This window comes from Pongo pygmaeus, chromosome 5, assembly GCF_028885625.2.
Source record: "Pongo pygmaeus isolate AG05252 chromosome 5, NHGRI_mPonPyg2-v2.0_pri, whole genome shotgun sequence".
Taxonomy (NCBI): domain Eukaryota; kingdom Metazoa; phylum Chordata; class Mammalia; order Primates; family Hominidae; genus Pongo; species Pongo pygmaeus.
In genome coordinates this window covers 129,591,251-129,619,247 of record NC_072378.2, presented here as the reverse complement: position 1 = coordinate 129,619,247, position 27,997 = coordinate 129,591,251, and the positions used below count along the sequence as shown (strand labels likewise).

General features: G+C 36.9%; 1 protein-coding gene across 2 annotated transcripts in view; it reads right to left on the bottom strand.

Annotated features, from left to right (window-relative positions):
* LAMA2 (laminin subunit alpha 2) overlaps positions 1–27,997 on the bottom strand; it is a 648,749-nt gene that overhangs the window by 184,270 nt on the left and 436,482 nt on the right. For both annotated transcript variants that reach the window (XM_054490395.2, XM_054490396.2), the window contains exons 24-29: positions 27,381–27,524; positions 26,520–26,699; positions 26,222–26,410; positions 26,005–26,138; positions 21,530–21,647; positions 13,820–13,954 (exon numbers count right to left, since the gene is read on the bottom strand). In XM_054490395.2, coding sequence (XP_054346370.2) covers positions 13,820–13,954; positions 21,530–21,647; positions 26,005–26,138; positions 26,222–26,410; positions 26,520–26,699; positions 27,381–27,524 — 900 coding nt within the window. The remainder of the gene's footprint in view (positions 1–13,819; positions 13,955–21,529; positions 21,648–26,004; positions 26,139–26,221; positions 26,411–26,519; positions 26,700–27,380; positions 27,525–27,997) is intronic.

Below are 27,997 nucleotides of genomic sequence, written 5' to 3'. Positions count from 1 at the left end.
TTATCACTGACAGAGAACTCAGTCTTTGATATAAATATTTTTAAAGAAGTTCTTTGATTTGAGAAACTAATACTGTGCTATTGTAGCTACACTGACCTGACAATAAGAGTTGCTATTCTCTCTTCCCTGAATCAATCTCTATGTAAATTTTTCTCCTACTCTAAATTGGGGAATAGACTTCAAGAGTCTCTAAAATTTATTATTTCTTCTAGGCATTTATGTTTCTTCATATCCCAGGTTTTAGCTCTATGAGATGTTAGAAAAAGGTGCTATAAATACTGTGACCTTGGCACATGCCCACTAGTGGGCTTTCCGAAACCACCTCAAGGTGGAAAGCATAGATGTAGGTGGTTCTTCATAAATACAGAGGAGTCAATCTAAAACTAGCAATCTCAGATCAACATCTTCTTTCTTATGCTTGCATAATAAGAGACATTGGGGTGATATCCTTTAACACCTTTCCACAAAGAAATGAGAATAGCTTCAGAATAGTGTGCAAATAGCTTCAAATTAAAATTTTCATGAAGCAGAATTATATTTAACACAATAATCAGTTATGCAATAAGGAGTTAGGAAGAGCTACATGGAATGCACTGAAACAGGCAATGAAAGAACATCCTATCTTCTGGAAATTTACTTAGACTTTGGGAAAATAATAATTTTAAAAAACCACCTGACAAAAAATAAACGTGGCAGCAAGAATGCAACATTGAATGTTATTTCGTGGGAATGCGATCCTTGCATTTGAGAGTTGAGAAAAAGGAAGAAGGGAATTTGGAATTGGATTTTAGCTGGATTTTGTAAGACAGGATTTGGAGTGGTCAAAATAGTGACTTACATCTTATAAACAATACCGAAAGAAAAGTTGAGAAACAAAAAAGTCAGTAACAAACTAGATGGACATGTTAGGGAATTGACTTCCTGATAATCTCAGCTGGAGCCACAAAGCCGCCAGCTTGAACTTGGATGATATCCCATAGACTGCGCTCTGCTTCATTTAATCAATCAAGAAGAATGTATTTATGTTTCATGTGTCTTCTAATGGCCAGACAATTGTTGGTAGGGAATGTGTGGTAATTCACAACAAACAATAGCTGACGTCATTTCCACCACAGATATTGCCACGGAATTAATGTTTGTTTAAAACTTCTATTAACCCTTTTTGAGACTTTATACTATTTCTTGCAGTGAAATTATGACATTGCCATAGTGAATTTTAGATCATTTATTTTTTACATTTTTGGTGTTATATTTGAAAGTATATTGTGACATTTACAGATTTTATAACAATGTGAAATGAATCCGGTTTTCCAATATGACAAGGTACAAGTCTTTTCTTTTTTCTTTTTCTTTTTCTTTCTTTTTCTTTTTTTTTTTTTTTGAGACAGAGCTCTGTCACCCAGGCTGGAGTGCAGTGGCACCATCTTGGCTCACTGCAACCTCCGCCTCCTGAGTAAAGGGATTCTCCTGCCTCACCCTCCCAAGTAGCTGGTACTACAGGCACATGCCACCATGCCCGGCTAATTTTTTGTATTTTTAGTACAGATGGGTTTTCATCATGTTGGCCAGGCTGGTCTTGAACTCCTGACCTCAGGTGATCCGCCCACCTCAGCCTCCCAACGTGCCCAGTCAATCTCAAATCTTCTACTTCTACACCTCAGCCTCTGTCAGTGATGGCCCCCTATTTTAAGAGATAAGAAAGCTCTAATTTGGATGCTCCTTTGGTTTCCTGGCAAACAATTCAGTATCTCACCACATTATTTTCCATCCCTTTGACATTTGTTTCCGTCCTTTGTCTGAAGCTACTCCACTCCTAAGTTGGTTTCCTTTCCTCCTGCTCCCCATTTTCTCCAGCATCTTTATTCCCTCCTTTGCGGGCTCATTCTCATTAATATTTGAAATTGGTCAAGCCTTTCCTGTCTTAAAAAAATCTGTGAAGTCTCAAATTGCTTGACAATTTCTATCCTATTTTTGATACGCTTTTAAAAAGACATTGTTTACATTCCTGGTCTCTACTTTTTCGTCTCCCATTCTCCCTTTAAACAGGCTTCTGGTTTCACCATTAAACATAATACCAGGATGACCCATAAGATCTTTGTTGCTAAAGCAAAACTTACAATCATCAGGCCTCATGATATGTAGGTTTTCTGTAGCCATTGATATTTCTGGATACTCTCTTCCCATGGTTTCTTTCTTTCTTTCTTTCTTTTTTTGAGACAGTCTCGCTCTGTAGTCAGGCTGGAGTGCAGTGGCACGATCTCAGCTCACTGCAACCTCTGCCTCCCGGGTTCAAGCGATTCTCCTGCCTCAGCCTCCTGAGTAGCTGGGATTACAGGCATGCGTCACCATGCCCAGTTAATTTTTCCATTTTCAGTAAAGACGGGGTTTCACCACGCTGGCCAGGATCGTCTCCATCTCTTGACCCCGTGATCTGCCTGCCTTGGCCTCCCAAAGTGTTGGGATTACAGGCGGGAGCTGCCATGCCCGGCCCCCATGGTTTCTTTAAGAGTAAGCCAGTTGATGTTTCTCCTACTTCTGTGGCTACTCTAATTCTCCTTTATCGACTCTTCCTTCCCTTTCTGTTTAATATAATTGATGCCCTTAATTCTAACTTTGGTCCTCATCTCTTTTTTCTCCTCCACATTTACCTTGGTAATTTCATCCATTACTATGACTTCAGTTAACGGTATGCCCAAAACTCTGTATTTCCTGTATTCAGCCTGGATATCTCTAATGGGTTCCAGACTTCCGCTTCTAATTGCTTCTTGAATAAATATTGTATAACACAGAAGCGCCTTAAATTTGAAATGACAACAATGAAATTCATCTCTTGCTAAACCTTCTAATACTCCTGTATTTCTCATTTCATCTGAGGTCACTGTCATTCACTCAATTGCCAAGGTCAGCAACCTAGAGGCCTCTCTTATCCAAGGAATCCATTAGATCATCAGTTCCATGAGTCTATTACTGTCTGTTTCTTGACTTTCTTGTTGCTACTATTTTCATCTGGCCACTGTCATATTTTATTTGGATTATTAGAATAGCCTCTTAGCTAAAGATCCTGTCTCCATATTTTCTTATCTGGTGATTTCTCCACACTGCAATCAGAGTGATCATCCTATGAACATATCAAACCACGCCCTTCTCTTGCTTGAAAGCCTACACTAGTTACCAAATGCAGTCAGGATGAATAACAAATCATTAGCATGGCAAGGAAGAACTTCATTACCTGCCATCCCCCCCATCCCCACCTTCACCACCACTGTGCTTACCCCTCCATATGTAGCTGTAGCCACTGCTTTCTTTGCATATAATGCCGTAGCCACATGGGGCCATCTGAAATTCTCAAATTATGCGGATACTCTTTATCACTGCTGGGACTTTTCATTTGCAAATCCTTAGCTCTCCAGTGTATATCGGGCTAGCACTTATTCATTTCAGCTTTCATTTTAAATGTCACTTTCTTTGAGAAACATTCCCTGATGACCTAAAACTGGCTTAAATGCTCCTTTTAGTGCATCAAACATGGGAGGCATTCGATGACTATTTTGAGTGACTGAATGAATGAATGCATGTTCCAGGAAGTATAGATGAAACTGGTCAGGCTTTTTCAGATGAAAAAGCCCAAATTTCAAGTGTCATTGCAGAAAAGTGGTTAGCAGGGCAAAATGATTTGTCATATTTTGCCATTGATTTAAGTGCCATAATCCTCTTTTATTCAACCATCCAAAGGAACCGCCATTTTTTAGCAATAAAAGAGCCATTCCATATTAAACAGTAGCATTATGAGACATAATGGCTCCAAGATAAAATAATTATCTATGAATTCTAATTTCAAGTCATTCAGCAAGGTGTCATGCTGATGAATAAGTGTTAACTGGGGAGTGTTTTAAGAACATATTTTATAGTTATAGAGATGAATGTGCCAAAAATACATGGGATCGTCAACAATAATTTTCAGCATTTTGCTTTTGCAGTAAAATAATCGCATAATGAATTATTCTATGTAACCTAAATATAACATTAGTAACTGAATTAAAATCCTTAAAGCCAATAATTATTACTAAAAAGACAGAGATTCAAAAATATGATTTTGTTTCTCTTATACCTGTAAGTCTACATAATTTCTTCAACAGAGAAAGCAAATATTGTAATCTTCTCTGGACAGTCAATCTTGTCAATCTTTCAGAGGGTTGCTGACATACTAAACTTGGTTAATTGAATCAAATGTCCTGGTTAGGTCCACAAACACACAACACATAAATCAGGAGCCTCTTTTTGAAACTTTTTTGACATACCCTTTTCATATGACTTTCCTGTCTGCTTTGAAATAGTGTACATAATAATATTTTTTCTTATACAAAAATTAGCCATTAAGGGAAATTTCTATATTTTGCATGCCTAATGAGAAGTTTAATTATATTCTCAAGAGTGGTATGTGCTAGTATCTCTTAAATAATACATCAGAATATATTAGATTTGTTAAGTTTTTTTTGCACACTGGAAAACTGTTGGTATACATTCCTTCTACAAAATCAAATGAGTATAACATTAATATTATAGTATCACAGGCCTAAGGTGAGAAATTACTTAATCTCACCTTCTTGCCATACAGGAATGCCTTCTATACTTTCCTTGAGATATCATTAAATGCATGAATTCTTATAAGACAGTTTTTTTCGTCTTGCATAAGCTGTGAAGTTTTTCCTTACGGTGAATAAAAATTTCTTGCATTCTAATTTTCAGTCAGTGATCCAAGTTCTGCCTTCTGAAGCTATGAAAATTAAGTCTAATTCCCTTTTCCTAGGGAAGGTCCTCAAATATCTAAGAATACTATTACTTCCTAAATCTTTGTTTCAAGCTAAACATTTAGCAATCTTACTCAGGGTTTCTTTCAAAATATAGTAGGTTATAAGTCTCTAGCTGTGACTTGCAAATATATTAAATGTACTTCCTCCCTTGATTTGGATCTTATACAAGTAGCAATGCCCTGTGTTGGCACCTAGTGAATCTGCAATCAAGTAAGGACTCTTACTTCACATGAATTGCTAATATGTGTCATTTCCTCTATTCTTTCCCCTAAACTAGAAAATAAGCTCCTAAGAGGGCAAGACCCATGCAGTCTTCATATTCTTACTATCTACCATTGGCCATAGACCTGCATGTTGGAAACATAATTAACAGATGCCACAGGAATGAACAAACAAGTGAGCTTACCTGAGTTCAAATCTTTTCTATTAATCTCATCTTGTTAATTGTAATTAATAGTTTCATCTGTCAGGATATTTTCCCACCATCCAACACATTAGATAATACTTTCAGCTTTATGTTATCTGAACATTTGATAGATATCATCCAAAGCATTTACAGATATTTTGAACACAACAAGGTCAAATACAAAGCTTATGCCTCATCATTGGAGATATCACTAGAGTGTACTCTGGGTCACATTTTTTTAGCAACATATATGCCCATCAACCTATCAGCTGGCTAACATCTGGCTCATATTTTCAATCTTGTGTGCAAGGATACTATGAAATAGCTCATCAAACATCTATTTAAACAAACCAGCATTTGAAACATGGATGTGGCCTCTGCTGTTTTATGGCTTAAGCAAGTTATTTAATTTCTCTAGCATCAGTTCATCAACTATAAAAGAAGAAATAATCTTGTCTATCTCATAAGTTTATTGTAAAAATAAATGAGATAATCTCTGTACAGTGACCTGTTTTGGTCCTGGTACATACACAGTTTTGGACACATAATAGCGGTTATTATTTTTGCTGGATTTGAGATATGATGTATCACATTGTCTGATAAACTTGACATTTTACTGGGATTTAGAAAACCAGGTTTTCAGATATTATATATACAGTAAACCTGGCACTTAGTCTGATATATGTTATTTTGAGTGAATCTATTCTTTTTTTTAATTTTTAATTTTTTGTAGACACGGGGCCTTTGTTGACCATGCTGGTCTCGAACTCCTGGATCCTCTTCTCTCGGCCTCCAAAAGTGCTGGGATTACAGGCATGAGCCATTGCCTCTGACAAAGTGAACCTATTCTGATTTCTAATGAGCACTGTTTATTTTTTCCACAGTTGACAGATATTTGTTAAGTAAGCAATACTTAAGTTTCATTGGAGATCACAATCAGTTTCCTACATTTTATTTTCCTTTATAAAACCTGGAAAGATGTTTTATTGCTTACTATCCTGTGACAAATTTTATGTTCTCACAATTTCTCAAGTGTTTTCCATACATGACCACTAGTCACTTTTGCAGATTCTGTCCCAACTCTAAGATATAATTCACTTGAGCTTGCAAAATCAAACTCATTTAATCAGTAGAGCGTGTTTACACTCTCTCGCCGTCTGGAGAACGCAGTTTGTGGTGGATTTGAAACCTGCTTCTAATACTTTTTGGTTAAGGCTTTATAGGTTGCTTACATTTTCTTAGCATTAATTTTCAGAACTTAGTATAATGCTGACAATCTCTATTTTGGCAAGGTTGTTAGGTAGATTAAATAAGGTTTACAAAACAAAAAAATTGTGAATTCTAGTTACAAATCTGTCTATTTACTGAAGATAGGGTTAATTGGTTAAATGTTTCAGGCAACAGCAACGATCAGTTATAGAGATTTATTTTATTATTTTCTTTGTAAAATAAGAATTATGATAGAGTGAAAATAATATTTCCACAAATTATTTTATCTTTAAAAAGTTGTTTGAGCTAGCTGTCTTCAATATTCCCATGTGAAAAAAAATAGGAGAAATAATCTGACTACAGGGTGTAGCAATGATTAAATGAAAATATCTTCCTTCTGTATCTATCTATCTATCTGTCTATCTATCTATCTATCTATCGATCTACCTACTTACTACCTATGTGTGTGTACTAGTTACTGTTAGTTCACTTACCTCCCCCTCTCCCCTTGGATTCAGTATCACATAGGTTTTAGTCTTCAAAAAATTTTTTTTTCTTAAGGAGCAATAGTCACTGAGCTATTCATAATAACATGCCTATGTATAGGATTTATTAATGCCTAGGATGAAGCAACAATTATCTGGCAAGTATCATTAGGTATGATGAGCAGCATAGTTACAAGGTGATCTGGGTTTCTTTAAAATATCTAGTCTATAAAGCTTTCTACAGTTTTCTTTCCTATGCACTTTATATTTTCAGGGAAATGTGTGAAGAAAAAGAAAAACAAGATAAGTGAGTGCCCATCTCCAAATATCATCATGTTGGGGGTTAAGGCTTGCTATGGCCTGAACAATTGTGTTCTCCAAAAATTTGTATGTTGACATCCTGTCTCCCAATGTGATAGTAACAGGAGATGGGGCCTTTGGGAGGTGATTACATCATGAGGCTGGAGCCTCATGAGTGGGATTAGGCCCTTTACAAAAGAGACCCCAGAGAGCTATCTAGTGCCTTCCAACACGTGAAGACAAAGAAAGAAGGGGTCATCCATGACCAGGAAAGAAGCCTTCCCCAGACACTGACTTTGCTGGAGACTTGATCTTGGACTTCCCAGCCTTCAGAACTGTGGGAAATAAGTTTCTGTTATTTATAAGCTACCCAGTTTATGATATTTTGTTGCAACATCCAAAATGGACTAAGACAGCAAGAAAATCTAGCATAGCGGTAGACATCATTTTTTTTTTACTTATTTTTTGATTAATTATCAACTGATTGGTTCTTTGACTATAAATGATACATAATGTGTATGGTAACTATCATCTTTATGATCATCATTATCATAATTGCTTTTATGAAGCATACCATGCACTAAGTAATGTTCTAAGCCTTTTATTGAGTATTTCATCAAATCCTTACAAAAACTCTGTGAGTAGGCACTATTATTATTTTCATTATATAAATGAAGAAATTAAGACCTCATTAAGGTTAAATAAATTGAGTAGACTCACACTACCAGTAAGGGGTGAAGCTAGGATTTGAATCAAGGCACTCTGACTGCAGAGTTCACGCTTGCCACCATACCAAGGTAGAGGGCATTGCACTGTATAATGGATATGATATGAAACTGAGATCCATATTACACATAAAAGAGAAATCAGTATGCTTCAGTTTCCTCAGTTACAATGTGGGAGTAATAACAGCTAGTTCTTATTTGCCTCATGAGGCCATTTCAAAGATGAACAGAGTTGCCTAAATTCAAAAGTTGTGAGTTCCATGAAAGAAAATATAAAAATTTGGAGCATAACGGTTTATACCAGCTGTGTTTGTTTAATGGAAGTATTTATTTTATACTTCATCTAGGGATTTCTCAGAAAATAGACATGCTTTTAGAATTCTTGGGAACAAAAATAGTCATAATAGTCAATTGGTCAAAAGAGGACAGTATAAAGATGGTAATTTTAATCCTAACAAAAATGAAATTAAACTGCATTCTTTATAAATGCTTCTAAATTAATCATAAAAAGCAAATATAACTGTGCTAAAAATGCCAGTGAAGATTGCATAAGAAAAATACATTTAATTCTTGCTTAAGAATGTGTATAGATTAACCCCTTCCCCCCAAATTGCCTATTGAATTTTTCAGTCAAGCAGCTGATGAAAAAATAGCATACTAAAGCAAGATAGTAATTATTTCTGGAATTCATGGATGGCTAATATTAGTTATTTATTTAGTCAATAATATCATTTATAGTTCTGTTTAAGGTGAAAAACCTATATATGATCACCTCTTAAATGCATCTACATTCCCACTCCACTCTCCACAATTAGGCATATGAGTAATTTAAATATCTTATCCTGATTGAAAGAGGATATCTTTAAGAAGCTAGGAATAGAAAGCAGTTTTCTTAACATGACAAGAAATGTTTTTCTTACACTAACCATCAGCATCATACTTAATGGTGAAAGACTTAAGGCAATCATATTAAAATCAATAATAAAATAGAAAGCTTATTATTTTGGGAGACAATTTAAAAACACGAAATTATTATTATAACAGATACAGATTTTGACAAGTAAAAGCACAATTATAATATTTACAAATAATAGTATTATAGGCCAGGCGTGGTGGCTCACGCCTGTAGTCCCAGAACTTTGGGAGGCCGAGGCAGGCAGATCACTTGAGGTCAGGAGTTTGAAATCAGCCTGGCTAAAATGGTGAAACCCCATCTCTACTAAAATGCAAAAATTAGCCAGTTATGGTGGCAGGTGCCTGTAATCCCAGCTACTCAGGAGGCTGAGGCAGGAAAATCGCTTGAACCTGGGAGGTGGAGGTTGCAGTGAGCCATGATAGCACCACTGCACTCTGGCCTGGGTGACAGAGCAAGACTCCCTCTCAAAAAAAAAAAAAAAAAAAAATTGTAAACATAACAATAACTGAATCAACTGATAAACTTCTAGAACTAAAATAAAAGTTATTGGATATCAAATACACGTAAAAACACCTATCCTAATAGTTAAGGTTTACCAATAATGATCAGTTAGGACATTTACTATGTTGAAACAAAACAGGTAATGTTTACTACCATTAAAATGAAAATGTAAGATACATAGAAAGAATTTTTATATGAGAAATGTGTGCTCGATATAGACAACTTTAAAACAGTTTACTGTAAGACATAAAATATCTGAATAGAGAAGAGTGACTAGTGTAAATATAGCAATTCTTTACAAATAGGTTAATTTAATTACAATCAAAATTCCAGTAACATGTTTGGGGAAGAGATTGAAATAGTGCACAAAAATGTCAGCTGGAAGAATATGTAAGAGCATCTAGTTAATTAGAAGAGAAGAGAAATAAAGGACCTTGCTTTACAGATATGTTAACATAAAATGAAGGTAAGCAGAACATTGCAATAAGAGCTAAAAGGTAAGTAAAACAAAATGGATTATACTGAAACGTATCTTAATATGGACGAAATAAATTTGTGTATGTTCAGATACAATAATGTATCAAGGGGAAAAGGAAATATTAATCAGTAAATGTTTCTTTACAGTGGTAATATATATCTGCAGAAAAATTCCCTCCCCACACCATAGTAATGAGTGGATGTTAAATTAAATCATAAACTTAATAGTAAATACTGTGGGATGTCAATATCAAAATATTTCAGTGCAGAAAGCCACGTGCCTGGGTAAGATCACCATCTGAATGAATGTAGTTAGAGAAACAAATGGCTCCGAGGATTGAGTCCCAGGAATACCATTATGTAGATTTCAGAGTAATGAAGAAAGCTGAGAGAGAGCAGCCATTGAATTTGAACATCTCCAGAATGCCATGGACTGGAAAGCAAATTGAGCAAACGGTTTCAAGAAGAGTGGGGTGATTCACAGTGGCAAACTTGGCTGTTAGATATAGTAAGGTGAACACTGGTGGCTGTATATTAGCCATTGAATCCAGTATAGAAGAGGAAGTGATAGCCTGTTTTTAGTAATTCAAAGGAGAATGGATGAAGAGAAATTATAGACAGGGGATAGACAGCTCTTCATTGTATGGAAGGAGAAGAATGAAGTGGTTACTTAGAAGGGAAATGGGTCAGGAGAGTTTGTTTTTGCTTTTAAGGTGGAAAAAAAAGGGACAATATAAGAAGGAGGAGAGATTAGCCAGAGTGATGTCATCAAGCGGGAGGAGGGTAGAACTGAGAACATATGGGGAAGACGTGATCTTTTCTGGAAACAAGAATAATTCATCCAAAGTAATAGAAAAGAGTCATAATAATTGGGCACATATGCAGAAAAGTGGGTGCATGCAGTAGTGGGAGCTTGTTACCTCTCTTCTGACAGCTTCTAAATTCTCAATGAAATAAGAGGCAACACCATCAACTGAGGGTAAGGACGGGAGGGGGTGAGAGGAGAGGTTTAGGCTTGAGGATGGAGGGGAAGGTATGAAATAATCACCTAGGAATGTGGAAAAGAAAAAGGATGAGAGAAAAGTGGCATGATTGCAGAGCAGCACAAAGGGTCCATTTGAAGAGAGTGATCATGAATTTAAGGTGAGATTAGATGGCACAATTGTCTTTTTCTACAGCCACGTTCAGCTTAGAAGGTGCAGGTGGCCGGGCGCAGTGGCTTACGCCTGTAGTCCCAGCACTTTGGGAGGCCGAAGGAGGTGGATCATGGATCACGAGGTCAGGAGATTGAGTCCATCCTGGCTAACACAGTGAAACCCCGACTCTATTAAAAATACAAAAAAAGTAGCCGGGCATGGTGGTGGGCGCCTGTAGTCCCAGCTACTCAGGAGGCTGAGGCAGGAGAATGGCTTGAACTCGGGAGGCGGAGCTTGCAGTGAGCTGAGATCGTGCCACTGCACTCCAGCCTGGGAGAGACAGAGCAAGACTCTGTCTCAAAAAAAAAAAAAAAAAAAAAAAAAAAAAAGAAGGTGCAGGTATGGAGGAGATGGTAGGATTCTCACAGTGTTGGAGTTCAACTGAGTAAAAAATAAGTAAAGGAGTAGCCAGGGAAATGAGCGTTGCAAAGCAGTAATACCAATGAAAGATCATGACTATTAAGCTGGTTACTACAGTGAAAGCATGAGATAAGGAACAAGAAAAAAGTGTGTGCATCAATTGTGACATACACACGCTGAAGTGGAAGTATTTAGAAGAAGCAAACTAGAGAGAAACGACACAGTGGTAAAAAACAAAACAAAACAAAAACAAACAACAACGACAAAAAAACGCTTCAAATGGAGACCAGAGAGGCACAAGAAACTGAAAGTGAAGAGTATGGAAGAGTTAAGTTCATGGTCATTAAAATCACTAAGAATGATGACAGGAGTAGTGCTAGGGAAAATGACAATGAGACAGGGAAAATCAGCAAGGAATGATGTGGGGTATTTAAAGGTTAGTAGGTGACTTCGACAAGCAGATGGAGAGCAGGCACATAGAGGGAAGCATGAGAGTCAAAGCTGGGTGCTGTAGAGCAGCATCTCCAATGTTTTTGGCACCAGGGACTGGTTTCGTGGAAGGCAATTTTTCCAGGACTAGGATTGGGGAATGGTTTTGTGATGTGCAAGTATGTTATATTTACTGTGCACTTTATTATCTATTATTATTACTATCTATTATTATTACATTGTAATATGTAATGAAGTAATTATACAACTCAGCATAACGTAGAATCAGTGGAAGCCCTAAGCTTGTTTTCCTGCAACTAGATAGTCCCATCTTGGGGTGATGGGAGACAGTGACAGATCATCGATCATCAGGCATTAGATTCTCAGGAGCGCACAACCTAGATCCCTCGCGTGCGCAGTTCACAATAGGGTTTGTGCTCCTATGAGAGTCTAATGCTGTCTCTGATCTGACAGGAGGTGGAGCTCAGGCAGTACAGTAATGCCAGGAATGAGGAGCAGCTGTAAATGCTAATGAAGCTGCGCTTGCTCCTTTGCCTGCCGCTTGCCCCTGCTGTGTGGTCTGGTTTCTAAAAGGCCATGGATCAATATCCTCCTGTGGCCCAGGGGTTGTGGGCCCTGATGTAGAGGAGGATGGATAATATGAAACTGGCAGCGAGGAGCAGGAAAACCTGCCCCATCTTCAGACTGAGTGGAATGAAGAGAGTGAAAGAAAGTGATGGCGACTGCAGCTGGGCGTGGTGGCTCATGCCTGTAATCCCAGCACTTTGGGAGGCCAAGGCGGGTGGATTACCTGAGGTTAGGAGTTCGAGGCCAGCCTAGACAACATGGTAAAACCCCGTCTCTACTAAAAATAAAAAAAATTATCCAGGTGTGGTGGCGTGAGCCTGTAGTCCCAGCTACTCAGGAGGCTGAGGCATGAGAATCACTTGAACCCGGGAGGCGGAGGTTGCAGTGAGCCAAGATCGCCACTGCCCTCCAGCCTGCATGACAGAGTGCGTCAGCGTCTCAGGAAAAAAAAAAAAAAAAAAGTGATGGCTACTCCTTAAGAGGGCTGCCCGGACAGTAGCATGCAAAGTGAGAGTTGGGTTTCAGTCAGAGCACGATGAAGAGAACATTGAGGGAAGAGGAGGATTCTGCGGGGGATTTTGCCTGTTTTGACCATGAGTTCCACAAAGCTCAGTAGAATGGTTTCAGAAGATGAGCAGAGGTGGGAGATGGGCTTAACAAAGATGAGCTGTGGGCAGATTACAGCTTGAGGGACAAGTGGTGACAGGGGCAACCTGAATTTCTTACAGTGACTACAATAAAAAGGGTGGAACACATGATTGTTCTGATTGTTCTAATGCAGATAGTGGTGGTAGAGAGTGCAGGGTGCTAGCAGAAACATAAAAAAATAAGAGGTACCTCAATTCTAAGGGAAATGGGTAAATTATGGGACATCCAAACAAAGATCATAAAGATTTTAAATAATATCTAACAACATAATACAACCTCATGATAGGTAAAAATGTAAAGGACAAGACATAAAACTGCATCAATGGTGTTATATAAATCTTATTCATAAACACATGTAAAAATTGGTGGGAAATACTTAAAATATTAAAATTTTATCTTATGTTGCATTTTGGGTGAATTTTTTCTTCTTAATTCTTTTCTGTAATTTCCAAATTTTATAGAAAGTTTATTTATAAGAAAATAATCAGAAAAAAAGGCACACGTAATTTTTAAATAGGTATGTCTTCTGGTGCTCTTCTAAGATGCTGCTAAAATTCTATATCTTGACATGCTCAGTGATTCCCCCAGTTATTTTTTCCTCACTTTTTAAAATGTAGAATCTGTGAGTATCTTTTTCCCTTACATATTTTATTTCACACACACAGTTGCATTCCCTTGCAGTTTAGCTGGCCTCTGCGTGCACATGCTGAGCATGTGTAAAGAGAAATGAGCACATGGACCTTGTTCAAGGAAGGCTCAGAGGACTACCTGGCATATCGATGTTTCAGGGTCACACAGGCTGCTGTGTCCATTACATTGACATGGAACACAGGTGCCCAGGGTTGGTCCAGGGGTGCGGCCACCTGGTTGAGAACGCAGTCGATAAAATCCTGGCAAGCATGCCTGAAAGAAAAGGAAGCCAATTAGGACAGCAAAGTTAGAAATTTTGCATTAGCAACGCTTGAGCTCTTCAGTGGCTACAAAGACAGACTGGCCTTCCCCTACCTGCGGCAGGGGCAACATCACTTACAAACACAAGTGCCGATTTTGATACCTAATGTGTATTTCTTCCTGGTCTCCAAGGTGTTCGGGCGGCATCCATGTGTAATCAGACTTTAACCAAGGAAAGCTTTTATCTGTAGATACAATTCAGCCTGAAAAAGCTCCAAAGAGTATTTTTCTTGAAAAAGATGTTTGTTTTTAAATAACATTGTCATATGGAATAAACATAATTCCAATGTCTTTAACACCTAAAATCTGCTTTTACTGTGCTTGATGGATAACTAGCAAATGTCCAATGAAACACAGCAAAAAACTAAATAAAAAGTGTTATGGATGCATTATTTATACTGATATAAAGACTATAAAAGTAAGAAATCCGAAATAATAAAAGCTCTACATGTCTTGCAACTATTAGACCACCAATAAAATTTATCTTTCCCTGATATAATTTTTTTCTTTTTGCAATAAAAATCTGAAAGCAAACAGAAAACTTCTAGTGAAGCTGACATATGCAAAATCAAGACTTCCATCTTCATTTGGGTTTATTATGAAAATGTATCAACAAACATCTCTGGCTTTCTGGAAGGTAGTCCACAGCTCTGGAACGAAGATGAGAACCGTCTTGTGTTTCAGGCTCAGTCCTCTCCTCATGCATAGCTGCAGACATTGCTTGATTTATGAATAAAAGGTAGGAGTCAGTTTTTCAAATCCCATGGAGAATTACAAGGTGACTATTTTACCACCTTGGTTAAGTAGAATTTTCTTTTCACTTAAAAATCTTATGCCCATTGATGAAAGAAAAGTGATTGCTGACTAAGCAAGAAAAAAATATCAGATTAAGAACTTTCTAGTGCCTCCATATCCCTTTGGTTCTGGCCTAGACAGTCCAGAGGCAAATATACAAAGAAGCTCCTTAAAAAGATCTAGCTTAATAGCCAGCACCCTCCTTGTTTATTTTGATTTGGATAATGCAAAAGTACCACAATTAAGCACTTAATCAAGAGACTCTCTGCTTTTATCACAGCCTGAAAGAAATTCTAATGAGATTTAATAATGTCCCAACTTTGAGCAAGCTGATAAAACTGAGAACAGTATTCAAAATATTTTGAGTCTTATTTGTCTTATGGTGGACATAGTCATATAATTTAATAAAGTTTATATATATTATTTAAAAAGCAAGGTTCATTTTTGCCATTATTATTGAATAAGTCCTGGAAATGATGGTTGAGGAATTAGTTTAAGCATAACTGAAGAAATAAACCAAAATCTATTTAAAAGTGGCTCATAGTGTGGGTTATTCCAACTCTTTAGCAAGCTGACCACTGAATAAAACTGGATTTTCTGTGCATGGATTTCATCCTTGAATATATATATAAATTATATATATATAATATATAAATATGTATATAAAAATATATAAAATTGTTGTGTTATTGACATACTTGCTAGGTGCATGCATGTGTGTTACTATGAGAGATAGACCTTTATCTCTGTAATCTCTCTACTAAGTTATTACTGTAATTACTATCTGTAAAAATTTGTGTAAAAAATCACACAAATTGAGAGGAAGTTTCTAGCTTCACTTTAAATTCAAACAAAAGTTTAAAATAAATCTTAGAAGAAAAAGAAAGACAAGAAGTAATACTCCTCACCGAGGAATTGTACAGTTTAGTGTTGTAGGTCCAAACGTGAAGGTGAGCCCTAAGGTGAAGTCTACTCTAACGCACAACACATTTTTCCTATTACTGTGGTTTTCCCCGACAGGCAGCCTGACACAACAGACAAGCACCCATAGTGGGAGTCTGTGGTCCGGTGCAGCCCTAGAGGAGGTGGAGTCAATTCTTTGGGGGAGAGTTGAGGCCCAAGTTTGTTTTAAAACTCTTAGAAGATTCTAACAGACAATTAGAACTTGCAGCATCACTGGCAAGCTCCTTATTCTCTGTTGTGCAAGTGTGCATATAAAAGGGCACATGGACAAAACAAGACATGGTGGCTCACGCCTGTAATCCCAGCATTTTGGGAGGCTGAGGTGGCTGGATCACTTGAGGTCAGGAGTTTCAGACCAGCCTGGCCAACATAGTGAAACCATGTCTTGACTAAAAATACAAAAATTAGCCAGGTGTGGTGATGCTGTCTGTAGTCCCAACTACTCTGGAGGCTGAGGCATGAGCATCACTTGAACCTGGGAAGTGGAGGTTGCAGTAAGCTGAGATCTAGCCACTGCACTCCAGCCTGAGTGACAAAGCGAGACTCCATCTCAAAAAAAAAAAAAAAAAAAAAAAAGTGCATACCACTCCTTGGTACTATAAAAAGAATGAATAGGGAAGCTTTGATTTTATGTTAGTTTTGTCTGAGAGATATGGGCAAGTTACTCTGAGACCCAGTTTCCTCATCCCACAAATGAGTAGGTTAACTCAGATGACTTCTAAAGTGTCTTTCAATTTTAACATTTCAGATTAGTTTTGATTTATTTTGTGTCCTGATGGATGAAATTTCTATGAGGTAGCAAAAAAGAGAGAGAGAGAATTTGACAATGCAAAAATTAGAAACTTAAAACGTGTTTTTTTTTAAAAAAAAAAAAAACAAATTCTGTCTTTTCCTTGATTATTTTGCACTATTCTTTCAATTTAAAAAAATTTTAGGGTGTTTGTCAATATTGAATGTTTTTCCTCTTGGTGAACTGAGACAAAGTTCATGAGAATGATTATGTTGGAATTGGAAGCAAAAAAGTTACTTTTTGAGTCCCATCTAAAATCCTTTCTGGAACACAATGGGGAATTAAAGAAAAGTAAATAAATACTTTCCTAAGCTCCTCTTACCCATTTCTACTCTAATTTAAACTTTTTCAAAGTTCTCTTCCCCACTGTTGAAATTATTCATGGCTCAATTTTCTTCTGCTCTCCTCTATCTTTAATTTATTTTCATAATATATTGTTTCATCAAAAAATTAGATCAAAGGTACACAAAAATGTGGGAGGGTAGAGAGGAGAGAATGAAGCAGACAGTAGAGACCCATCATATCCTAGGCTCAGGGCTGCACACTGCGCTCCTTTCTTTTTTCAGAGTTTAGTAATAAAAATAGATACTTGTGCTGGAGCTCATAAAAACACTCTATCTTGTATCTTTGCATGGATTTTGCAATCAGGCAGACTCGAGTTTAATTCCTGTTTCACCACTTTGTATGTAGTAAGGTTCTGAATACTGTGTGCCTTGGTTTCCTCACCTGGAATGTAGGAATATTGTACAGTCATGTGCTGCTGCATAATGACATTTTGGTCAACGATAGGACCATGTATACGACAGTGGTCCCATAAGATTATAAAACTATATTTTTAATGTACCTTTGCTATGTTTAAATACGTTTAGATACGCAAATACTTACCATTATGTTACAGTTGCCTACTGTATTCAGTACCAATAACATGCTGTGCAGTTTGTAGCCTAGGAGCAACAGGCTATCCCATGTAGCCTAGGTGTGTAGTAGGCTGCACCATTCAGGTTTGTGTATGTACACTATGATGTTTGCACAATAAGGAAATCACCTAACAACACATTTCTCAGAACGTATCCCTGTCGTTAAGCAGCACATGACTGCATAATATAACAGTTGAGTACAAGTTTACCTAGGTTTTGGAAACAGACTCATTGAGGTCTGAATTGCTGTGTAGGTGTGTGATCATGGGCCTCAATTCTCTCACCCGTAAAATGGGGATCATAAATTATAGTCGATGATGTTGGTGTAACTGTATTGGGAAGTGTGCAGGAGACGGTAAGCACTCAATCAATGGTAGGTTCTGTTTTTCATAGGGTTGATCTGAGGATTACTTGAGATAAAGCATGTTTAATAATTGACATACATAAATCAACAGGTTTCTCTCTCTCAAATAGTTTTTTCTATGTTTGCTGGAAATAAACTAAAAATAAAGACACCATGATTGTTTTAGGTTATATTTGTAAACAAAATTATAACATAACTTACCATGCCATGTTCCTCAACACTTGTCTGTACATGAAAACAGAGACTTTGGGTCTCTGGTGTGCAACAGAAGTGATAAAGGATAGATGTGTGCATGTGTAAGTAGCTAAGACTATTTCCACATTTTGCCTTTTGGGCTTTATGTGTTGATGATAGGTATAAATTATTTGGAGATTTTAAAAAATCAGTTTTAATAGCCACAAGGGACAGCTTCTGAGTGGTGATCCAATAGACACCTGCCATTCAACTGCAAGCCTAAAGCCCTATTAAAATATGGGAAGACAGGATAGAAGCTGAAACTATCAAAACATGACCTAGAGATCATCGACAAATTTCTGATTTCCCTATTACTGCAGAGAGCTGCACATGCAAGTCTGAATATTTTCCATATTTAAGAAAGAAAGTCATAAGTAAGAACGGTACCTGCATATAACCTTTCAACTGCATAAAGCTCAGTTTAGATCAGTTTGGGCAATAACCTACATTTAATGTAACTCAAAGACAGGTTAAATAAAGTATAACAAACTCAATGGCTCCAACACCAAGAAATTTGGTGAGGAAATGGTGTCCTTTGTTTGACTCCTGAAGGTAATCTGGCCCCTTCTGCAAATAGTAAATTATAATAATTAGGCATTTCTAAAACTAACATTTTTAATGACCAGGGCTGCACTGTCGTAACAGTACAGGTAACAGGCAAAGGCTAAGAGTCTTTACAACTGGCTATATTTTAGCAGTAACTGATACTTAATTTTGTTTACTTGCGATCATATTGTGGATAAAAACAGGAAATAAAATAGCCTGTAGATGCAGATGTCTCTAGAATACTATACATTTTGTAAAAATATTGTAGAGGAATTGCTTTGTGTATTCATGACCCAAAGCATATGTTACTGGAATGGGATGTATTATTTCAAAACTGCCTTTAGCTCTTGCTTTGATGATAAGATTTTATGCCTGGGTAATTACAGTTAGGAATCAAGATGAATTATAAATAAGATGTATAATGGATTAGAGGCCATGGGTTGTGGAAAACACTTCAGGTACCTTATTATGAGAGATAGGCCTTTATCTCTGTAATCTCTCTACTAAGATATTACTGCAATTACTGTCTGTAAATAGATGCTTAAGTGAAAGTCATGGGACGGTGAAGCCACTAATGCAGATGACATTTGTACATATTCTTAGTTTTTCTTGATTTTCATTTATCATTTGTTCTATTTGTGCTCATTTACATTTTCATATAATGATGGAAAATGACTCAAATTAATGGGAAAGCGTGTATTTGAATGTACTGTTCAAAAAGTCTATCAATCATATGAAGAAAAGTTTTTAACATTTTAAATCCAGAATGGAAGGTTGGTTGCATGAAAATAATTTTGCCATTCTACTAACATTTTTGTTCACAAGTGAACAGTATTATTTCAAATAAATGCAGAAAAATATAGCTGTAATAACCTTCTCTTCAAGATATCTAAAGGTCAACTTTGACTACTTACTGAATATTTTCTATAGCAAAATAATATTGCAGAATCAGAGAATTTTGGAACTTCAACTCAATCTGTCATTTTATAGATTGGATAGCTATATAATAACGAAGGGCTACAGCAATTAAGAGCATTGATCAAGAGCACACAGTTAAAAGTAAAACCAAACACTACCTGGGATAAAGGAAATTCCATCTCTTGTCTAGAAAAATCTCACATTCTTTCTGTCCTCCATTTTAAAATCTTCAATGCTCACCGGAAAGGTCACTCATTTCATATGTGCCACATGGTCTCAGTTTTTACCCATACACTATGTGTACTTATGTATATCGGAAATAGCAGTGCTTACTGGATAAGCAGTTCGTACCAGTATAAGTTTACTGGTGTGTGTATAAATAGATGTAGGAGATATGATTTAATAAGGAGATAGATTACTTGATTATTTATTAGCTCAAAATGGACACATGTAAATAAATATTGCCCTTCAGAGCAGTCACACAAAAGGCTAGAAAATTATTTTAAGCATGTGTCACAAAGTAGTTGCAGTTATTCTATAAAATTTTTCCTTGAACTATGTGGAATCCATGTGATGGCAACTAAGCTGAATGGCATGTCAGTTTGTAACGGGACTTTCACACATACGTTTCCATTTAAATCAATCCTTAGGATGTATAGGTAAAAACCCAAGATTTAGCAAGAAACAGAGCAAGTATCCTTTCCAAGTAGTGCAGCTAGGTAGGATTCACTGAAATCAAATTCCTTTTTCTTTTCATGATGCCACGTCCCTCTCAGGAAATATATACTCATTATTTTTAAGTTGCACTTCAATTTTGACCTAGTGTTATCATCTGTCTCATGTACCATACTTAATAAAACTTCTCAAATCCTATTTACAAAATAAGATGTATAAAATTATTTATAACTGAATCAATACATGGGTATATAACTAGTGATTACATTAATAATAATATTAACCATCAAAACTTACATCATCTGCACACCAGGTGCTGTGATGAATCCTTAACATTCACAGCTCATTTAGTCTTCATAAGACTCAGGCTGTAGGTGAGGGAGATATTAATAATATCTAACTGGTATGCTGTGAGCACCAGCCAGCCTGACCAATGAGAAGGAATCCCAGCTGTAGGGCTGGAGCAGTCCTGGAGGCCCCATGCATGCCAGGCTTCAGACTGTGGGGTCTGCGGGAGAGGTGAAAGTGTAGTGGTAGCTACTCAGGGACTTGGTGTTTACCTGCGAAAGCCTAAAGAGGTGTAACACCCTGTGCAGGGTCTCGGGCTTACTATATGGTGAAGTAGAGATTCAAACCCAGGCCAGTTTCTCATCTATTCATTCCACTTCCCTTAAATCGTACCGTTCCCATTAATATTTCATAATTATAGAAATTAAATCAACTTTCAGAAGATGAAGATCCTAAGAAATTTGACAATCTTGAAGGCAGACAAGAGAATATCCCAGAAAGTTTATTAAAAAGCAGTTTTAAAATTACTTTTGAAATGTGAAAAAAAAGATAGTTTTATAACTGTAATGACTCATAGCAGCACTGTTCGAACAAATATATGTTTCCCTGAGAAGCTTATGTTAAAGGGAACAGCCTGCTATTTAGTGCACAAGTTTTGTCGTGTTCTATATAAAAATATTTTCATAACCCAGTATAATCCTATCTCCTAATCATTGCAGTTTAAATGTCTCTAACTCTTCAGAAGTGGTCCAAGAAAATAGATCAGCTATAATAAATAGGCTTCTTAAAACATTCTTAATTCCTGATTGTTAAATATTTTCACAAATCTTTGAATTTTTGATCAACTATTTCCCTTTAGGTGTGATTTGTACTAAGTATCAATAACATTATCCTCTTGCCACTGTGTCTCACACTGTGAGTGGAAGATTAAATAAAATAGATTAAGAATATGTATGTAGTAAAGGTACTTCTGGGAGTATTTCCATTTAGCTCCTGAAGTGAGTTGAGATTAAGCAGGTTAGTAGGAGGTAGCTTACCTCACAGGACAGGCCAGAATAGCCCAGGGGACAATCACATTTTTCAATCAAGTCAGCTGGAGGAGTCACTGCTGTTCTACGTCCTTGTTCAGCTACCTCCATTGAGATTTCAGAAATCCTAGAAACAGCGAGAATGTACTTAGATTACCATGACAGTCAGTTAAGATCACCTAGTAAACAATCAATCCTACAGCAATATCCTTCTCACGTTTTTGTCAACCTCAAGTATGTTCTATTGTCTTTTTGTTTTTAATTGACAAATAATAATTGTACATAAGTTGACCCTTGAACAATATGGGCTTGAACTGCATGGGTTCACTTGTATGGGGATTTTCTTCCATGTCTGCTACCCGGAGATAGCAGGACCAATCCCTCCTATTCTTCCTCCTTCTCTTTAGCCTGCTCAAAATGAAGACAATGAGGATGAAGACCTTTACAATGATCCACTTCCACTTAATATATTTTCTCTTCCTATTCTTTTCTTTTCTATTTTTCTTTTTCTTTCTTTCTTTATTTTTTTTTTGAGACTGAGTCTCACTCTGTCGCCCAGGCTGGAGTGTAGTGGCATAATCTTGGCTCACTACAACCTCCCCCTACCAGGTTCAAGTGATTGTCCTGCCTCAGCCTCCTGAGTAGCTGGGATTACAGGTGTGCAACACCATGCCCAGCTAATTATTGTATTTTTAGTAGAAACAGGGTTTCATTATGTTGGCCAGGCTGGTCTTGAACTGTTGACCTCAAGTGATCTGCCTGCTTTGGCCTCCCGAAGTGCTAGGATTACAGGCATGAGCCACTGAGTCCAGCCCTTATTATTTTCTTAATAACATTTTCTTTTCTCTAGCTCACTTTATTATAAGAATACAATATATAATACCCACACAAATATATGTTAATCTACTATGTTATCAGTATGGCTTCTGTTCAACAGGAGGCTATTAGTAGTTAAGTTTTGAAGGTATCAAAAGTTATATGTGGATTTCTGACTGCATGAGGTGGGGTTGATGCTCCTAACCACCATGTTGTTCAAGGGTCAACTATATTTATTGAAACAATGTGATATTTTGATACATAGATAAGTTGTGGGATGATTAAATCAAGATAATTAACATTGTTTTGAAGCTGTTTAAATTTCTGGGGCTCATGTACCACATCCTAATATTGCATTTTTGCTTCCTCAAATGTTAAGAGTACATATTAGCAAAATATTCACATAAATCATAAGAAGTTTAGTATATTGGATGTCTGATATCCTGTTGAGAAGTTATTATAAAGACTTTCCCCCCACTTTTTAAAATGTGAGTGGCTTCAGGTAGACATGGACAATTAATTAGACATTTATATTCTTGCAAACAGACAACCCAAGGTCATTCCCCATTCAATTATTTCGCACAGGCACTGGTGAAATTGCTTTTAATTTATTACTATCCCAAATTTCTTCTTCCCAATGCTCTGAATGACCTTTCAAGAACTTTAGAAAACCACCTAGAAAATAATGATCACGCATAATCTAATAATATTGATTTCTTCCTGAGGATAATGTTTCAAAATAATATTTTCTTAACTTTATTAAATAATTCCTTCAAGTAACTTAACTCACCTTTTCTGATGGTGAAATAGTCATTATAATTGAAAAGAAAATCATAATTGAAAATAACATATTAATACCCTTTTCATTAAAAAATACATGTAGTCCATAAACTGGGACTATTTTATGATGCACTAACTGGTAACACAAACATGCTTGGGAAATAAACTTTAAAATGTGACAATGAATAGTTTTGCTTCAAATAAAAGTTACCTCCAGGAGTTTAAGGAGTTTGAATCATAAACTTTATAACAAGCATAGGTAGGTTTGAAACTGAATTATGAATGCATGTTCTGGCTTTGCTAGCATTGTAATCTGCACTCTGAAGATTGGTCTTGATGAAACACACATTCAATTAAAATTCAGGTTTCACTCTCTGCTTCCTGTAAGTACACACAGTGGTGGTGAGCTGTAAACAAACCACTCCCCTTCTGCAAGAAAAACTTCTCCCTTATGTTCTCTGGGCTCTCTGTGGGAGTAAGAAGGTAACTTTGCATTGGCATCCCCATGGAATTTTATAGCCCGAGGAGCTACTGGCTTCATTCTCCTTTCTCTTGCACACGAATGCACATAACAGATCTGCAAGAGTTTACAAATCAAGTGAAGCTTGAATGGCAGCAACAACAAATATTTTTGCAATACACCATTTTTTTTTTTCAGGGGATTAGACAGCAATGGCTTTGATTGCATCAGGGATTTGGCCAAACACCAGCTTCCATTTAAATAACTACTGAAATGCAAAAGTTGCTATTTCCTTAAATTAAACTTTATGAAAGAAAACAAAAGCAAAGGAAAAAGATAATGCCACCACTGATATAAGGTACAAAGTTCAAATCTCAAATCGCATATAAACTCTTAAACTCTCTGCTTTTGAGATTTAAATTTATTGAATAAATAAAGATACAAGGTTATTTCAATTACTTTAGGGGGACTATTCAAACCTTTTAAAAACCTTTGCCACAATTCCACTGCCTTACAAAATCAAATGCTGATGACATGCTTTATTTGTTCTTAGCATTGTGAGACTATGACCCTAGTTTTTACTGAGATTAGGAAAAATGTATTCTAAAGTTTCAAAAAAATGGTCACTTAAACCAAAGGATCTCATTTGGTGAGGTATGTAAAACAGTGTGACAAAAGAAAAAGTCATAGGGTGGGAAAAAAAAAGACAAAGTGTCACAGTGTAGGAAGGTGAAATTGGTGTGAGAGAAGCAAAGAAAGTATAATTAAAGATGAATGACAATATCGTTTCTATCAGTTCCACTAACAAGATGTTCTGCTTACTACCAAACTCTTTTACTGCAGTACAGAACCATTTGCAAAATAATCTATTTGCAAACTCGCGAAATTACCTGCTATTTTCTAAGACACGCAAATCTGCTATGGCTTCTGCCACCTAATTTACATTTGATATTCTAAAATAATTAACAGTATAGCTGACAGTGTTTTTTAAGTATATGCTTTTTAATTATTTCATATAAAAATAATCTCCTGTTATAGTGAGAAATATCAAAAGGAAACCAAAGGAATACAGATACAAAAGTGAATTTTGGTCCTTGATTACTCTTTTACTGAAAGTCTCTACACCAATCAGAAAAGCATTATGGATCTTCTGCATGAAATAAAAGATTTTCTGCTGTCTTGTGTGCTTATTCCAGTATAAACATTTGAAAAATAGTATTTTTATATTCATTAGTTGGCCATTGAGAGACTTCATAATTTTTCTGTTTTGCTTTCCTAGGCAGGTCTAATAATTTATTATGTAAGACTATTTACAAACATCTATCGATTCTATATTCTCACAGAATGTAACAGAAACTGACATGAAAGAGAAATTGAGGTCTCATATATGAACTCAGTTCAACTTTCTGCCTCCATGGTATGAAACTTACCTAAATCTGTATGATTTCTCATTTTATCCCATTGGATAAGGTGAACCTTCTACTCAAGGAATATGACCATGAGGGCCCATGATGTGGAAGTTTCCTGGTTCCTCTATTAGTTATTCTCTCTTTATTTTATATTTTAATATTTTCCTCATTACTAATCCTTTCTCATGTTCTGTAAACATACTCTTTCAAATTAAACAATCATCTTTTTACTTTTGACACTATGTTATTCCTTCTTTTTACAATTATATTCAAGGAAAATAATAGTTTACACTCATAATATTGGGCTCATGTGTCACATTCTTTGAAAGTTTGAGATTAATTCTGCCCCAGGACACTGACACTGGTATCATGAATGTTACCAGTGTGGTCCTAAGTGTCAGACCCAACAAGCCTCATTTCATTCGGCCAGTTTTGGTCATAAGAAAACATGGAATACTCCCTTGAAGTATTCCCATCATGTAGGTTTGACAACATTGCATTCATTCTTGCTGTTCTGTGTGATTTGTTTCAAAGTGATTCAGAATCATTTCTCATCATGATGCATAGGGAAAATGACAACATTGTATGGCACACTGGGGTGAACAGATGAGAATGCTCACAGTTGGAGGAGATTGGACCAACTTGGCCCTGCCTGGTTCCCCTGATGGGTGAAGAAGGTCGCTTTCTCAGCGCTCTTATAATCCATTTATACCACAACAGTTAATTTTACCTGACCTACAGTACATGATCTCTTGAATTTATGACTGGCATCTTAAACTAACTATGTCTGCAGTGAATTCCATATTTTTTTTTCCTTTAACTTGTTTCTCATGCTATTTTTCTTTTCTGATGAGTGGTAGTAGCTTCTTCCAGTCACAGGGAAGCCTCCATGGTTTATCTTCTATCATTATACTGCAAAACCTACCACTTCCCAATCTTTCCTATCTGATATCTGTAGGTCAATAACCTTCCCTACAGACTCTAAAATAAGAGCTTGAATATTTTCTATTAGAGTTTACCTGCTTTGTCGCATGAAATTTCCATAAGTAGCTTTGATAAGAATGTAATGAATATCATATAGTATATCCAAGAAGTCTTCTCGGGTCACAGTTGTATGGACTCGAGGATCGTCCCCATAATATTTCCATTCTTTCTGTTAACAAGAAGAGAAATCACTGTGACAAAACTGAATGCAAAACCATTGGCATCTTTGCACCAAACAATGAATAACTTTACCTCTGTCATTTCAATTTCATGCCTTGTCAATTGGCCAATCAGAGGAGCAGCCATATGCCTGACGATAATTCTAGCATGAGTAGGTGTCCCACCTCGAATGATCACTTGAGGATTATATGTAGAGAAACCTATTTCTTCCCGAGCCTCGAAATAGATTGCATACTTGAGTTTGCCCCCATAGGCCATCAACTGACAAAATAAGAAGAAGAACGAGGAATTGGATAAATCTCCAAATGGTGGGATTCTAAAAACAAGATTTTATCTTGTTCTCACTTGACATTAAAGTTCTTGTGCTTACCTTCTTTCCTTCAAATTGTTCTGGAAGTTTCCAATAAAAAGGTTCCAAATGGAGATCTTCTCTCATCAGATCCATGTGGGCAACAATCTCTGGATGTTGAAAAACAATGCCCTTGGTGGTCGTGTGCTGCAGAGCCTCATCTACCAGGGGTAGAATGGTCTGCTCAGCCTTCAGAGTCACCTGCAAGGGGTCAAAATACAGGAGAAGGCTGAATTTACGCTTTTGGACATTTCTTTAAAACTAAGTTACGAACTGCATGTCTATCTGCAGTTCCTATCCCCATTCTGATGATGTTCTCACAAGCAACAGAACTCACACACAGTGGGCAAGCATGGCAGGACGTAAATCTTTTTGACTAATTCACATAGTGAAAGCCACAATATCTGTGGACACTGGAGCCTTTCACACTAACACAAATTGAATCTAAATGTAGAAAGAGTTAAAGGAAAATCAAAAATGAACATGTTTCCACTCCAAAAATCATGATTGCCTAAGGTTGGTTGGAACGAATGTGTGACAAGTCCTGGTTCTCACTGGTGTGTTAGCTCACATCAACATTCATGCTCTGGTGCCCTCAGTCTTCCCATCTCAAAACATAATGCTTTCCGGACAAGGTTCCTCTTTTTCACTTGGCATCTATTTCCTTATCAATAATAAGTGAACTACTTTTAAGAACAAATAAGAAAGGCATTTACTCCAACTCTCTAATGGCACGTGACCCCTTTGCTGTTCCTAAATGTTCACAGAGGAAAAGGTTACTTAAATGTTTTGCCATTTCCTACTACCCCTCAGTGCCTGACTAAAAGACACCAGCAGGAACTAACATTATAGCATTACGTGGCTCAGCAGTTCCCTACTCACCCACGTCCGGATCAGTCCTTTTGCTTCAGAGCACTGGGTAGTAGTGCCGAAGCAATAGCAGCTGCTGCAGCCAAGTGGATTCTTGGCCTCAAGTCCGAATTTGCCAGGCCGGCATCTGTCACAGTGGATGCCTTCCACATTCACCTGAGGAAAGACAAGAGGAAAGACAAGAGACCCTCAGAGTTTATAACGGCAAAGTTAGGGGAGAAATCACCTTGAGAATGCATAACAGGAGCATACTCTTTTTAAAAAAATTAAAACGAAACAAAAGAACACTGAGTATTAGACTCACATCTCAAACGGCACATGTAGTTAACCTCATTGTTAGGAGTTCATGGATCTTTTTAAAAAGCTTTATTTTTAAATAGATATAAGACTAAAGGTATTTTTATTTTTTTTTGAGATGGAGTCTCGCTCTTTCGCCCAGGCCGGACTGCAGTGGCGCTATCTCGGTTCACTCCAAGCTCCGCCTCCCAGGTTCACGCCATTCTCCTGCCTCAGCCTCCGGAGTAGCTGGGACTACAGGCACCCGCCACCGCGCTCAGCTAATTTTTGTATTTTTAGTAGAGACAGGGTTTCACCTTGTTAGCCAGGATGGTCTCGATCTCCTGACCTTG